Genomic DNA, 13923 nt, shown 5'->3' on the forward strand with positions numbered 1-13923 from the left:
AAAATAATTCCTCTAAATTCACAGAAGATAGCAAAGGTTAAAAAAAAAAAAGCTGTTAAGTATTTATTGCATCAAAGATAAAAAAAAGTTCCAATTAAAAATTTTTGTGACTTTCGCTTATGATAGTCCATGCATCAGGTTTAGAATAAAATGTGATCAAGGGAAATGTAAAAATCGAATTATGGGCTAGCAGTGAGACTCTACAGCCCATCGGTCTTAGCCGGTACTAACGCTGACCCTTGCAAAGAACCAAATCTCAAAATATAACCCTTGCAAAAGCACACACATGTATGAAGGAGAGATGCTTCTATGATGAAACACTGATGGACAGAAGTCTTGGCTCTCCTTACATCTTGATTTCAATCCTGTAAGTGGGAATATATTGAGGATCACAATAGCTTGCCTGTGGGATTTCTAGTTTCTCTAACAACAAGAAACCTGGTGAACACTGTGGCAGGCCCAGGAATTCTGCAGGAGTCGCTGAGCATAATTCAAAGAGCATGTAAGTCAAATCCCCTGTGTTTAAAGTGCTCACTTCAGTCTAGTTTTCAGTGGGTAACAGGTAGTTCTATTCCACCCTGCATTTAGCCTCCCCCCCTGTAAGGGCCTGACCAAGTGCATGCTTATAGACGAATGAAACAATCCAGTATCCAAAGGGAGAGCTCTGACAAAAAGAGATGTCTCTTAGAGATGCAGCTTCATGGGGAAGACCAACAGGGCTGAACCTGATGTGTCTGGTAAAGAATTTTATTTTATTTCTCCTGGGTGAGTACTTTATACACAAGTTCACTATAGAAGTTCTAGTGAAAATAAGGCTGGCATTTATGGCATGTCTTTTATCATCAAAATGTTTAACGGGTCAATGAAATGTCCTAGCATTGCTGTGGGAGCAGTTTGGCCAAGTCTTTTACAAATGGTTAAAACAGACACAAGAAAAGTGGGGAAGGGCCATGGAAAGCCCAAGAATGACAAAAAGGGAAAAGTAGCTAATACTCAGTACAATGCTACTTATGGAGAAAAACACATAAGACATTCTTTGAGCATTATGTCCAAAAACAATGGTGGCTTTTAAGAGGGCAGTTTGCAAATCGCCAACGTGAGATGATTTGCAAGAGAATCATTTCTGATATTAAATGATGCCTCTGATCTATTTCCATCAACGTGAGGTCCATTTCCATAGACACGAGTGAAAAAGTAGGCCAAACCCAGCAGTATGGTGTCCAGGAGGAATGGCAGCCGAGGTTCTGGCCGGTCACAGAAAGCATTGGTTTTGTACCTACTGTGCCCAGAACTTTTACTGAAAGGGAAAAGAGAAAGTGTAAACTCAAAGAACAGGCACAGACAGCATCGGAGGGCTTTGTTGGGATTTCACACAAAGCCGTGGAGGAAAAATGGTCTCGTGTGCACTTTGCTTTTCAAATATCCCACAGGAAAGTCAGCCACTGGGTGCTAAACAGGTACCTCCCTCTGTGCCAGCCTCGGAGAAAGGAAAACACGTTGCATCAGTCTTACCCGACGAGGAGTTAGAGGAGCGTTCAAGTGCCAGACCAGGCTCTCCCAGATAACAAACTTGGAAACGCTCAGTGACGTGGGCCAGGTACAGGAAGGAGAGTTGAGGCGGACCATGTATATGATATTATGGTGTACTCAGGAGCTCAGTGCTCAGGAAAGCAGAATGCATGAGGAAACAAGATGAACCCGCCTACTTGCAAAGAGAGTTTATGGTGTACCGATGTTTTAAAAAGGCCCTTAGATGGGCTACGGAAGCGTGAGTGGGTTTATGAAAGGGGACCTCGGCTCTCTCAGTCCTTGCTGGGAAGGACGGGGCTGCAGTTTGGACCGCACGTGAAGGCGCACAGCCGCGGCCCCTCACGGCCAGCCCCCCACCCCGGCCACCGTGCCAGCTGAACGAATACAGGCACTCCTCCACTGGCAAGACGCCTGGCTGCCACGGCAAGTCTGTGTGAGGCTCTCGACCAAGTGATCACCAGAGGCTCAGAGCACAGGATGTGACCCCGGCTTTGCATGATTCATTTAACCCCTTCACCCCAGAATTCCTTTGCAGAAAAGAAAAACATGACACTTCTGTGGTGAAAGATTTCCTTAAAGGGGGAGAAGACATGAAAAACTCTGCTCTGTAAATGAGGAACAGAAGGATTTCCTTGGGCAAGTTTAGATCTATAAGCCAATCGGCTGAGCGCCGATCACTTGGTAGGGAGAAAAATCCAACTTGGTTGATGTAACCATTACCACGTGAAAACACAATGACTATCTTGTTCATTTCCCATTGATTACTTTGGGAGCTCAGGAAATGTAACATGTATCTGTAAGTCCTCTACAATACATATTTTTCTTCTTTTCTCTTTTCACTATATAAACACACATACACATTCATATTATCCTTAAAGTCACTTGAAAAACACAGCAATTGCTTACAAGTGGTGAAAAATACCAATACGATGCAAAGAAACGAGCATTTTTAGAGACTAATCTTTGATGGACTTTAACGTGTATTATTTTATTTAAAACAGGGATCCATCAGAGGTGGTGAACTACCAGGGTAAATGTTCTAGAGCATGGCACACAGATGAAAGGTAATACTCACCAGCACCTCACATGGGACTAAAAGACAAGGTCAGCAACACACCATGGAAGGAAAACAAATAAAATGTAAAAGGCACCTGGCTGGGAGAGAAGCTGCGATGTGCACCGCCTCTCAAGCAGGCTCACTTCTGTGCACTGTGGATAACTCTGGACAAATGACATTCAGAACAAACAAAAAAGGTTCTGATCTGAAGCCCAGGATCCTATGTAGGTAGCCAGTCTTTCCTCAGACTGGTTTACACCACTGTGTGGTTTCAGGTCCTAAAAGGGGGACGAGTTTGCCAGACAGTAACACAAATGCTCTCCCCATTTTCTTCTTTAGGAGAGAGAAGAGCTTTCCCCCAACTCAATTTCAGCAGTGGCTTCTGAAGGCTTTTAAGCATCCTAACTTAACAACAAATAAGATACCAACAATAAAAGACAGAAGAGTGGCCTGAACTTAAACCAATCAGTCAAATGGGAAAGGCAGATTTATAAAAATAAAAACTGGTCACCAGTGTTAACGTACCGTTAATGCCCTGTCTGAATGAAGGTGTTTCAACTAACTGCAACCACAATACACGCAAGCGGTGCTGCTCCGGGCAGCTGTGAGTGAGAGGCCGCCCTTCCTGCAGATGCTCCGTACGGCTACCAGTGACCGCACGCCAAGTGCTGAAGTTGGAGGAGACCCCGAGCTGGCGAAGGATCCCAGGCACTGACCTGCCTCACGTGGCTGGGTCTGTGGGAAACAAGACTCACGCGCTCTCAAATAATGACCCCAAGTCCCCTCTCCTTGTCCCAATGGCACCGCATGTTTGCCCTCCCGACAGGGAGGTCCAAGCCTTTCTGTCTCCCTCTAGGTTCTAGGCACTCTCTGGGACGTCTGCGATTAACCGGGCTCCTTCATTTCTTTCCAACTCCGTTGGTGACTTTTGACTTGGAATGTCGATTCCTTCTTCTGGAAGAGTGGCTTTCATTGTTGCCCGGATGCTTGGGTGGGCTGTCTTCAGAACCTGGCCAAAGGAATGAGAACACGCTGTCACCCTGAGCGTGGGGTTTGCGGGCTCGCTCCTCAGATGGGCAGCTCGTCCCGCTCAGGCCGCCCTCTTCTGATACATGTGCTCCACCTAGTGGCCTCATGGATCCATGAAGGCAAGGCCCTGAAAACCCAGCCTGGAGCTAGTGCAGCAGCCGAGCCTGTGTATGCAAGGGGATGGCCCCACAGAGCTGGGGGCGTGGGGAGCAAGGGCATCCCGAAGAGTGTTTACACTCTCACTGTGTAAGGCGGATTGTGTTCATGGCAATGGGGTCTAGAAGTGAGCGTAAAAATGAAACCAAAGAACAAGGAGGAACAATTAAACCACATGGGTGTCGGGTCTACCCTCACAACCAAAGGATGCATCCCCTAGGTTTCCACACCTTGACCTGTTATACACCGGAGTTTCTACATCCCTAAATGAGAAAGAATTCTTGGCTTTATGGAAGTAAAGACATTACGACCTCTCTCATTTGATCCAGAGGACACCTTTAAAACCTAGGCCGCTTCTAAGCCTCCCACAGAAGATGGCACACACCCTCAAGACTCTCACAGTTGGCAGTATTTGTCACACCATTATTTGTTTGCGACCTCAGAGAAGAACTTCCGTGTCAACCAGACGCTGAGCCACCAGCAGGCATCAGGCAAGGTGGAGGGTAGAAGTGGGGGAGCAGGGAGAGGGTGGGCCTTCCGGGTAACCGTGTGTAAGGAAGGCCTGGGAGGTGAGCAAAACTTCCTGGCATTGGACTGGCTGTGCCTAAAGACTGAGCGTGTGGCCAACCTCTGGCCCAGCAGTCAAGCCAGAGAGTTCTCTGCTTCAGGGCTCAGATCCAGCCCCAGAGGAAATCTCCACCCAAGACGGCCATTCAAACAAACAAACAAACAAACAAACAAAGAAAAAACTTCTCAGAATTTGGTCTTCATTGCAAAGGCCATTTGGCTTTGTCCAAGAGATTCTTTTACTGCTCTGAAGATTCTCTTTTTTAGTTTACTCTTTGTCTACTTTTCATTTATATCTCTACCACTGCTTGCTTCGTGTAGTCTTTTCAATGGAGAAGGGCCTGCAAGTGCCAAGAACGGATCTGTGAGGGGATGGTTCTGAAGGGCGGAACCCCAGGGAACCCCTCCGTCCACTTCTATCAGCGTTCCAACATAGGGCGCCTATCGACTCCTTGATTCAAGAGTCTCCAAAAGGGTGACTGGCAACTCAGCAGAGAACATGCTAGCATTTTCCCCAGAAAGAGCTCTAAAAAGCTCGACCCCAAAAGAACTCAGGAAAGCAACCGCAACAGTAGTGCTTTCCTCTCCCTGGGCCCACGGTTTCTCCGGGCAATTCTGTGAGCTAAATTTCACCATCTCCAGTGTTCATAACTCTCTCCCCTCAGGCAGCCTTCCAATGGGCTCACGAGCATTGCCCAGAGATTACTGGCCAGTGGAGCCTCCTTGGTATCATTCCACAAGCCTTAATTCTTTAAAATACCCAGGTAGCCCCAAATCTTTCCAAAAGGCTCCTTGGAGAGGCCAACGGGAGATCCCCGGCTATACTACCAGAATTTTATTCTGGCCTGCCTCCTGAATAAATACGATGAAATCAACCCACCTCTTCTGAAAGCTCCTCCTCCCAGTGCACAATTCTTCCTAACCCTTTTCACTCAGGATGAAAGCCAAGAGGAAGAACATTCCCAATAGGGTGCTTGGGATGGTACAGGCCTTGCCTCGTTATGTTTTCCTGTGTCAGAAGAGGCAGAACCACATGGTGCCTCTTCTTTAGAAGCAAGTTTCTTGGGCAGATCCTGACAGCACTTTGCAGTTTTCATTAATAAGTAACAGACGACATGGGATAAGTAGACATGAGACCCTTCAGGGCATACACTTATCACCATTCTGAGGATAAATCTTGATTCCAAATCTGCTCACTGGGCCTTGGGAGGAAGAAAACCCAGGAAAGTTGTTTGTTTAGTGTTTGTTTGTTTTTGAGTGAGTGAGAGAGAGAGAGAGAGAGAGAGAGAGAGAGAGAGAAGAGAGAGCGGGGGAGGGGCAGAGAGACTGAAGCAGGCTCCAAGCTCTGAGCTGTCAGCACAGAGCCCGATGTGGGGCTTGAATCCATGAACCGCAAGTATATGACCTGAGCCGAAGTCAGACACTCAACTGACTGAGCCACCCAGGCGCCCAAGAACCCAGTCAAGTTTTAAGCAGTGAGGAAGAAATACCTTTTGTACCTTTCCCATGAGACCAGGAGATATCTGGACTGTAGGTGCCATCTTCACACTCGGAGTACGTCTAGAGAGAGAAGCAGACTTAGTGATGGAGTTTCAAGGACTCCCTGGGGCTGCAGGACAAGCGAGGGAGGTCACTCCGCCCCTATACCACCAGCAAGTAACAGAACCTCCCCATTCGTAGGTTCCTTGGCTATAAAGCCATGACTGTCTTCCAGGTGATACAGAATCAATTGTCTAGAAAGAACCTTTAGTTCCTCAGACTTAATATGAATTAAGTATGAATTGAGTATGAAAGCTATTATTTTACTTAAAAAGATACTATACTTTGCAAGACTGCTGTAGCATTTTAAGCTCACTCACATCCATTTTCTGCTTTAATCCTTGTGTCCACTACACGGTGGGCAGGGCGGGCCATTTACAATGGGGGAGAGCCCCAGGCTGGGTCACAAAGAGGCCTGCGCAAAGTACAAGAGCCGGGAATAAAACCCAGCCTTTCAAAAGCCAGTCCGGGGCTCTCCCCGCAATTTTATTTTTAAGCAGACGCATAATTAGGTTTTAAGCCCCTTTATAAAAGGGAGGATAAAAACACTGACCTACTGAACAGGGTGCTCACAAGCAAGGACAGCAACCGATAAGGAACGGGTCCTGAACCGGTTACGTTTCTACAGCGGCAGGACTGAACCTGCGTGCTCACACAGTTGGCTACACCACATTCTCACAGGAATGTGCTTCCCTGCTAAAGCTCCAAGCAGGATGTGATTATTTTACAGAGACCATCTCTGCCCTTCCTTCCATACCTTTTCTCGGTGACCATAGTGCTCTGCGTACCAAACCATGCCGTACAGACACAGGAAGGTGGTGAAGGCCTGGCAGAGAAAACCAAGCATATTTCATAAAACAATGTTGCACCAAAAAAAAAAAAAGAAAAGAAATCCCATTTCCCAGACTTTCAGGGTCTCAACAGTAATGTACAGAGGACGGCTTGATGTGGTTCTACTGTCTCTCTGAGGACACTGGTTACAAAATGGCAGAGCTAGTAGGGTTGGGGAGAGCGTTCCCCCCACAGCTTTTGACAAGAGTTATGACCAGACCGTAGTTACTACTCACGACGCTAATAATCAGAATGCAAGATCATTTTTAGATGTAGGATAAGGTGGGATGTATTTTCTGCACAGTTTTGCAGGTCTTCCTACAGAGGATACATAGGATTGTATATGCTTTATTTCTGGTTCTCACGGCCCATCCTCTGCCCCCATCACTGGAAAGTTACAAGGACTCTCAGTTTGTGAGCTTCCGTGGGGAAGACGAGTTCTGAATGAAAAAGGAGCTTCATTCAGTCTGGGAGCACAGTGGCGCTGGAAGGCATTTAGGACCGAGGCCCACTGTGTCTGAGTGGGTGGCTCTGCACTGCTCTCTCACTGCTGTTTTGTCTCTGTGGCCCCACCCCAACCCCAGTTCTGGTTGCTTTTGTTTTTCTTCTGTAAGTACATAGGAAGTCAGAGAAAACAAAACCGCTCTGTAAACCCCTGAGTGAAATGAGAGGGGCATGGCCTGTGGGTACCCAGAGGCAGGGATAACCTCTACTTCCCCGAGACTCCCCACCCACCTTGCACCACACCCTAAATTATACTCCAATTTAAGCAAAGAATAGCATCTACAAGAGTCCGAAGTTTTAACATGTGCCAAAACACTGAAAATCCGGGAGAAGTTTCTGGGTGCCTTGCCAAAGCACTAAAGGAGAGAGGGAGGGTATGCCTCAGCATTGTTAAGGACAGATGAACCTCCGCCAGGCCCTCCGGCCAGGCCTGACTTTCCCAACCGTAAATGAATCACCAAAACAAAACAAAATGACTGTCTGTCCCTCCTGTCTTTAGAATTCCTTGCCTTAGGAACTCACTGACACCAAAGCACTCTCCCTATCTGGTCTCTGGTTCTTCTCCTGCTGTCACCTTGAACCAACTATGTGAACAGTCGTGAAATCATGGTAGAACCTTCTCTTCTGGAATAATTTTAATTCTCTCCGAGAATCGTAACTTTTTAATTTTTAAAAGTTTGTATTAATTTTGAGAGAGAGAGAGAGAGAGAGACAGAATACCCCAAGCAGGTTCCATGCTCAGCACAGAACCTGATGTGGGGCTCAATCCACAATCATGAGATCATGACCTGAGCCAAAATCAAGAGTCAGATACTTACTGACTGAGCCACTCAGGCACCCCAAAACTAATTCCAGATCCAAAAGATATCATTCATTTCAACTCCTCTCATTTCACAGAAGGGGAATGAATGTTTGGAGAGGTGCCTATTCAAAGGCACACATTTAGTATGTGGCAAAACTGGAGCCTGAACACAGGTCTCTTGATTTTCCTGGATCCAAGTTTTAGGGATGGCTGTAGAGATAAACAAATACTGGTTTTATGTCTACACATCTTTATATCTCTTTCCATCCATCCATCCATCCACTCACCCACCTCCGGAGAAAGAAAAGCATGCCGGGAATAGCCAGGACCAGCAGCATCCCTGTGCACAGCCCCCAGATGCAAGGGTGGAGCCGAGACTGCAGGCAAGGCAGGGCTGTGAACTCTCATCACTGCAGCGTGCAGGATAGCTCTGGCCCCGTTCCTGTCAGTCAACATTTGTTAAGCGTCTGTTGGGTGTGCAGTGTCATCTTAAGTGCAGAAAGACAGGAGTATGAGTGCTCTGGTGGGCCTTCTCCTTCTAGGTCAGTGAAGTGGGAATGCCGGCATGGTGGAGACAGAACATAAAATATAAGGCCCACTGCTTCATTTTATTTTAAATCCATATGCAAGTGGACATACATATGCAGATGAGGGATTTAAAGAAAAGCAAGCTCATATCCTCCCCCATCAAAAAATTAGACAGCAGTAAAGCATAAGAGACTCTTAAAAACTGAGACCAAACTGAGGATTGATGGGGGGTGGGAGGGAGGGGAGGGTGGGTGATGGGTATTGAGGAGGGCACCTTTTAGGATGAGCACTGGGTGTTGTATGGAAACCAATTTGACAATAGATTTCATATATTGAAAAAAAAAATTAGGCAGCGGGGGCACCTGGGTGGCTCAGTCGGTTGAGTGTCTGACTTTGTCTCAGGTCATGATCTCACAGTTCATGGGTTCGAGCCCCACATCGAGCTCTGTGCCGACAGCTCAGAGCCTGGAGCCTGCTTCGGATTCTGTGCCTCCCTCTCTCTCTGCCCCTCCCCTGCTTGTGTTCTCTCTCTCTCTCCTAAAAGGAAATAAACACTTAAAAAAATTTTTTTTTAATTAGGCAATGAATGAATACATTAAGATTATAAAGTGAAAGTAACTTCTACCCTTTAACATATTGTAGTACTTGCTCAGATTTCTAATATACACCACCATTAAATGTACCATCTTCACGGCATGGAAAGAGTGGGGAAGACTAGAGCATTTTCAGTGTGTAAGCTTATGTACGTGTTTGCTCCTTTACGAAGGGCAAAACAGACTGTCCTAGGTTTGAGGGAGTGGAGCGTGGGAGGCAGGTCCCACGTCCCCAGACTAGTCATGGAGACCAGTCATCGCGGTGCGATGGAGGTGGGGAGGCTGGCAGGCAGCTGCTACTCCACAGGACGAAGGGGCGGTGAGCGCAGGGCTGCCCGTCATTGCGGATTCTGCCCACTGGAGGGCAGCAGTGCGGTGCTCTGCCTTCTCCAGCCCTGTCCCTGCGAGGACAGAATGGGCTTTGCAGCTTGCAGGCAGGCAAACACTGGCAGGTCAGGTGCTTATCATCACAATCGCCACACAAAGGGGCCGCTGTGGTTGCCAAATTTACCACTTCACCTGGGTACTTAGAGGCCCAAGTCACACTTGTCCCAGGAGACAAAAGCTTGTAATTTATGGGTTCGCAAGCACACCTGTGAAAACCTAGGCACGCATCCACTTAAAATGTCAGGGCCTGGATTTAAAATAGCAATTGTACAGATTTTGTTTAAAGAAAGAGAAGGGGGAAAAAAAAGAGAAAGAAGAAAACTATGTGGGATGAGAGCCAAGGCAGCACACGACAGCGTCATGTGTGGTGGCAATGAGGGCGGAAGATCTCCCCTGGCTTCCAGTCAGAGTAATGAGCATGCAAATTGCCGATGACTGATCACACAACCGCTGAGGAGAAACTTAACTAACCGGCATGCGGGAATCTCTGCTTCTGCATTAATCTCGAGGTCTGGAGATATTCTCTTACCAAGCAAGGGAAATATTAGGAGCTTTGTTTCTCTGAGGAGTAAGGGAGGCATGGTCAAACCTAACTCTCCTAATGAATAATGTTCACCTCATTCCAATCTTGATGTTTAGTAAAGGCCATGAATATGGGCAGTGGAGACATCTAATTATCCCGGCCAATGGTCTCTTTTTGGGCCAGGTCCCCCTCCATGGCACTGATAATGCTCATTAGGGGATTCTGCTTCTTCAAAGGCCTGCTCTCCTGAGTCTGTTTCTCAGGCCTGGCCTCTTAAATGTGGCTGCTCCACAGACCATCCTCAGCCAGCTTCTCCTGCCCACGCGGTGTTCCCCTACCCGAATCCAGCGGCTCCCACCATGCCCTGTGCACCAGTGGCCCTCAACTCTTTCACCTCTATTGCTGACCAAGTCTTTCCAGTGTTACTGGACAGACTGGCATTTCCCACGATACGGGACACCTTCAGCTATTAGTTCTAAGGGTCCCTCAAATCCCAGCACTCCAACCCAATTCATCTCCTTTCACTCAACCGGCTTCTGTGATATCCCCCAATCTGTTACTACCACCAACACTGCCACCCAGTGGCACAAACTAGAAACCGTGGAGTCACTCACACTATCACAAGGGGTTGGCATCCTATTGAGCTGACCCTCTTGAACAGCTCTCAAATCCAGCCCTCTCTCTGCATCTTCCACGCTACCACCCTTGGGTAAGCCTCAGTTATTTCTTTCTGGGATCCTCAACCCCCTCAGACAGCACCTCTCCTCCCTTGGGACTCTCCCACCCATGCAGCCTTTCTCTGCGAACAGGTGTCTTCCCACTGAATTATTGCCTCTGGATCTCCAACTACAGACACATAGGGTCTCTCCTGAGCAGATGTCCCATGTCTCCTCCCCCCCTCACTCTCCTCACTCTCGTTCCCCAAACAGCTTGCCGTCTTCCTGAGAAGCTGGGCATGGGCACAGCTGCATGTTTTCATACATGCCTGTCTCTCAGCCTGCCTGTACGTCTGTCTCCTGGTCTCTGCCTCTTGAACTCATTCCTTTATTCTCCATGCATTTGCCGAGTGAGTCCTATGCATCAGGGACTGCACTAGAATCAGTGGGGACAAAAAGACAACAAAAACTTAGTCTTCGTGAGCAAGAAGTACAATGCTGGGGAGACAGATGTAAACACTGCAAGTTACATTACGCTGAGGTTAGAACTCAATGAAATATGTACCAAGTGTGACTGGTCCCCCAAGGGGAGTTATCCAGGCCGCCTGGCAGATCAGGGTGCACTTCATGGAGGGTGTGAATTTAGTTTGATCTTGGCATAAGAGTCACTAGGTAGAAAAAGAAGGGAAAAGCACTTTGCCCAGGCAAAGAAGATGCCCTGGGTGAGGACAAGAGAAGTCTGGAAGGATGATTTGTTGAGGTGGCTACGTCCAATTTGGGGTGGCCCAAGAAGAAAGTACAAGAGGGCGGGTATGATGAATGCTCCAGATAATGACCGTCCTAAACACACAAGCAACATATTTCAGCTGGCAGGATGTGTGGTAGGGATCCTTCTTCCTTCTTGATGTTTCTTTCTACACAGACAGAGTTTTGCTGGTATAACACCCCTGCTCCTTTCCACCCCAGGGAGAATGAGTTCTCTCTTAACCAACTGGCGAATCTGAGATAAGGAAGCTGGACATTTCCTGTCTTCCTTGGGTGCAAGGCCACTTACACAACACAGGGAGGCCTGCTTCCTGGGGTGGGAGAGTGTCTCATTCGAGGGTTCACTGTTCACAAACCCCTTGTTGCCATGCATCTAAAGCTGAGATTGAAAAATGTGTATCATCAGTGATAAAGATGCTATTCTGATCTCTCCATCCTTCTTTCACCCTATCTTTTAACTATTCTGAACTGAAAAGTGTTGTATTATTGACTCCTCTACACCCCCGACGGCAGGGAATGGTTCTGAGCAGGGAAAGAGATTCAGATATGAGTTCTAGAAGACAGCCTGGCAGCAGCGTAGAGAGTGGGTCTGAAGGGCAGAATGGGGAGGAACACGTATGTCCAGACAGTGGGAATGGAGAAGAGGGGACGGAGATGGGCTACATAGCTGGTTGGGATGGACAGAACCTGGCGACCTGCTGATTTCAAGAGTGACAGAGGAGAGGAAGCAGCCTGTAAGGTTTTCAGCTGGGAGAGCATCCGTGGCAACCCTTCAAAATCCTGCTCACATGTTACATCCAGGGAGCCCTCAGCAGCTCCCTGGCTCATCTGGTGTTCTCTAGTGCCCGTTTAGCACTACGTTCACACCCTTCACAATGGTTATCACACATGAACATGATGAGATTGCGTGGACAATTCCCGTCTGGACTTGGACAGCCTTGGAAGGGGACACCTTTTGCAGGGGGGCGGGTGGGGGAACACAAACTCTCTTGTCAGACCATCTGGATGTAGGCCCTGGCTCTGCCACCTACTACCTGTGTGACCTTGAAGCCAGTTAGTGAACCTCTCTTTGCCTTTATTTCATCTATAAAAGAGGGCTAATAAAGTATCTCCCCTCAAAGCAACAATCAAACATGTAATTCATGAGAATTGCTTAGAAGAGAGCCTGGCATGTAGTGACCATTAATAAATCTTATCTTGACCATCATCTATCTTCGTGGGACCAGCATTGGGTGCAGTTTTGATGAACACTCAGTAAACGTTCTGTGAACAAATGACAGACTTACAGGGACCATGCCAGGGGAAGGAGAGACCAATAAGGAGACAAGAAGTGATTCGTGTCCTCAATGAAGTGACAATTACACAGGCACCAAGGCAAACCAAAAGTCACCAACATAAGGGAGCATATGCTGAGTGTCAAATAAGTAAAATGGAGAAAAGTCTCGAGAACTGAGAGACTAGAAGAGCCCCTGCAGGGCAGGTGACCAGACAGGGCTTCTTGGACATGGCCTTGAGAAGACCCTTCTGGCCACGGACACCCCAGGGTGGGGTTGTATGCGGGTGTTGTGAGAACAGCTGCTGCCCATGTCCCAGGAGTCCCACCTGCCTCAGCCTCTCTGTGGTCCCCATGGCTCCGGCACCAGGAGAGGGCCACACCCACCTCTGCCTGCCCTCCACACTCGGTCACAGTACTATTCATACACCTGAGGTGCATGTGCCAGAGAAAAGTGGGAGAGCACACAGTTAAAATCTCCGGGCACATGTACACACACTCCCCTAACCAATTCTTACATCTAGTTTCACTGGGCTGGAAAAAAACCACTCGAACGTTAATTCTGGGCTGTAGGTACAAAGGAAATCATTATTCCCTTTTGCTGTTCAAGACAAAATGGGACAGAACAGGCTCAAGGTTCTCTGGTGCAGTTAAGATTTCTAACAAGTAACCCTAAAAATAGACGCCGTGAAAGGCAATAAAAAACACCTTAAAAACACAAAGTCTTGCCAAAAAAAAAAAAAAAAAAGTAGACCTGAATCTGATTAAGCCTCTAGATTCAGCTACTAATTTGCAGAAAATACAAAGGACAAAGAAATCTGTTAAATTACAGTACACTACAAAATCAGTAAAATCCAGACTGTGGGAAAATCTATGGGACAAAGAGCTGGATCCTTCAACAAATAAATCGTGAAGGAGAGAGAGCCAGAGACAGGGGGAAAACTATACATTAAGAGACTTAAAGGGCACGCCAACCAATTGCAACAAGTGGATGTTGATTCAAATAGACTGTTCAAAAAATATATAATTTTTAAAAATATTAAAAGTCTGAACACTGATTAGATATTTAATAGTATTATGAAATTATTCTTTTTCAGATGTGATAACGGTATGGTGGTTGCATTAAACAAGAAAGCATTCTTACCTTCTTTTAGAGATACATCCTGAAATATTAAAGGTGGAT

The 13923-nt window shown here is 47.1% G+C and overlaps 1 protein-coding gene across 2 annotated transcripts in view; it reads right to left on the reverse strand.

The window, feature by feature from the left end:
* Positions 1 to 2492: 2492 nt before the first annotated feature.
* Positions 2493 to 13923, reverse strand: part of PTDSS1 (phosphatidylserine synthase 1) — a 64435-nt gene continuing 53004 nt past the window's right edge. The window contains exons 11-13 of one of the 2 annotated variants that reach the window (XM_027064189.2): positions 6636 to 6704; positions 5830 to 5899; positions 2493 to 3596 (exon numbers count right to left, since the gene is read on the reverse strand). In XM_027064189.2, the coding sequence (XP_026919990.1) occupies positions 3487 to 3596; positions 5830 to 5899; positions 6636 to 6704 (249 nt within the window). In that variant the 3' untranslated portion in view covers positions 2493 to 3486. Of the gene's footprint in view, positions 3597 to 5829; positions 5900 to 6635; positions 6705 to 11088; positions 11139 to 13923 lie in introns of those variants that run through there. The other variant, XM_027064190.2, reaches the window with a different exon arrangement.

This window comes from Acinonyx jubatus, chromosome F2, assembly GCF_027475565.1.
Source record: "Acinonyx jubatus isolate Ajub_Pintada_27869175 chromosome F2, VMU_Ajub_asm_v1.0, whole genome shotgun sequence".
In the NCBI taxonomy this organism is placed as follows: domain Eukaryota; kingdom Metazoa; phylum Chordata; class Mammalia; order Carnivora; family Felidae; genus Acinonyx; species Acinonyx jubatus.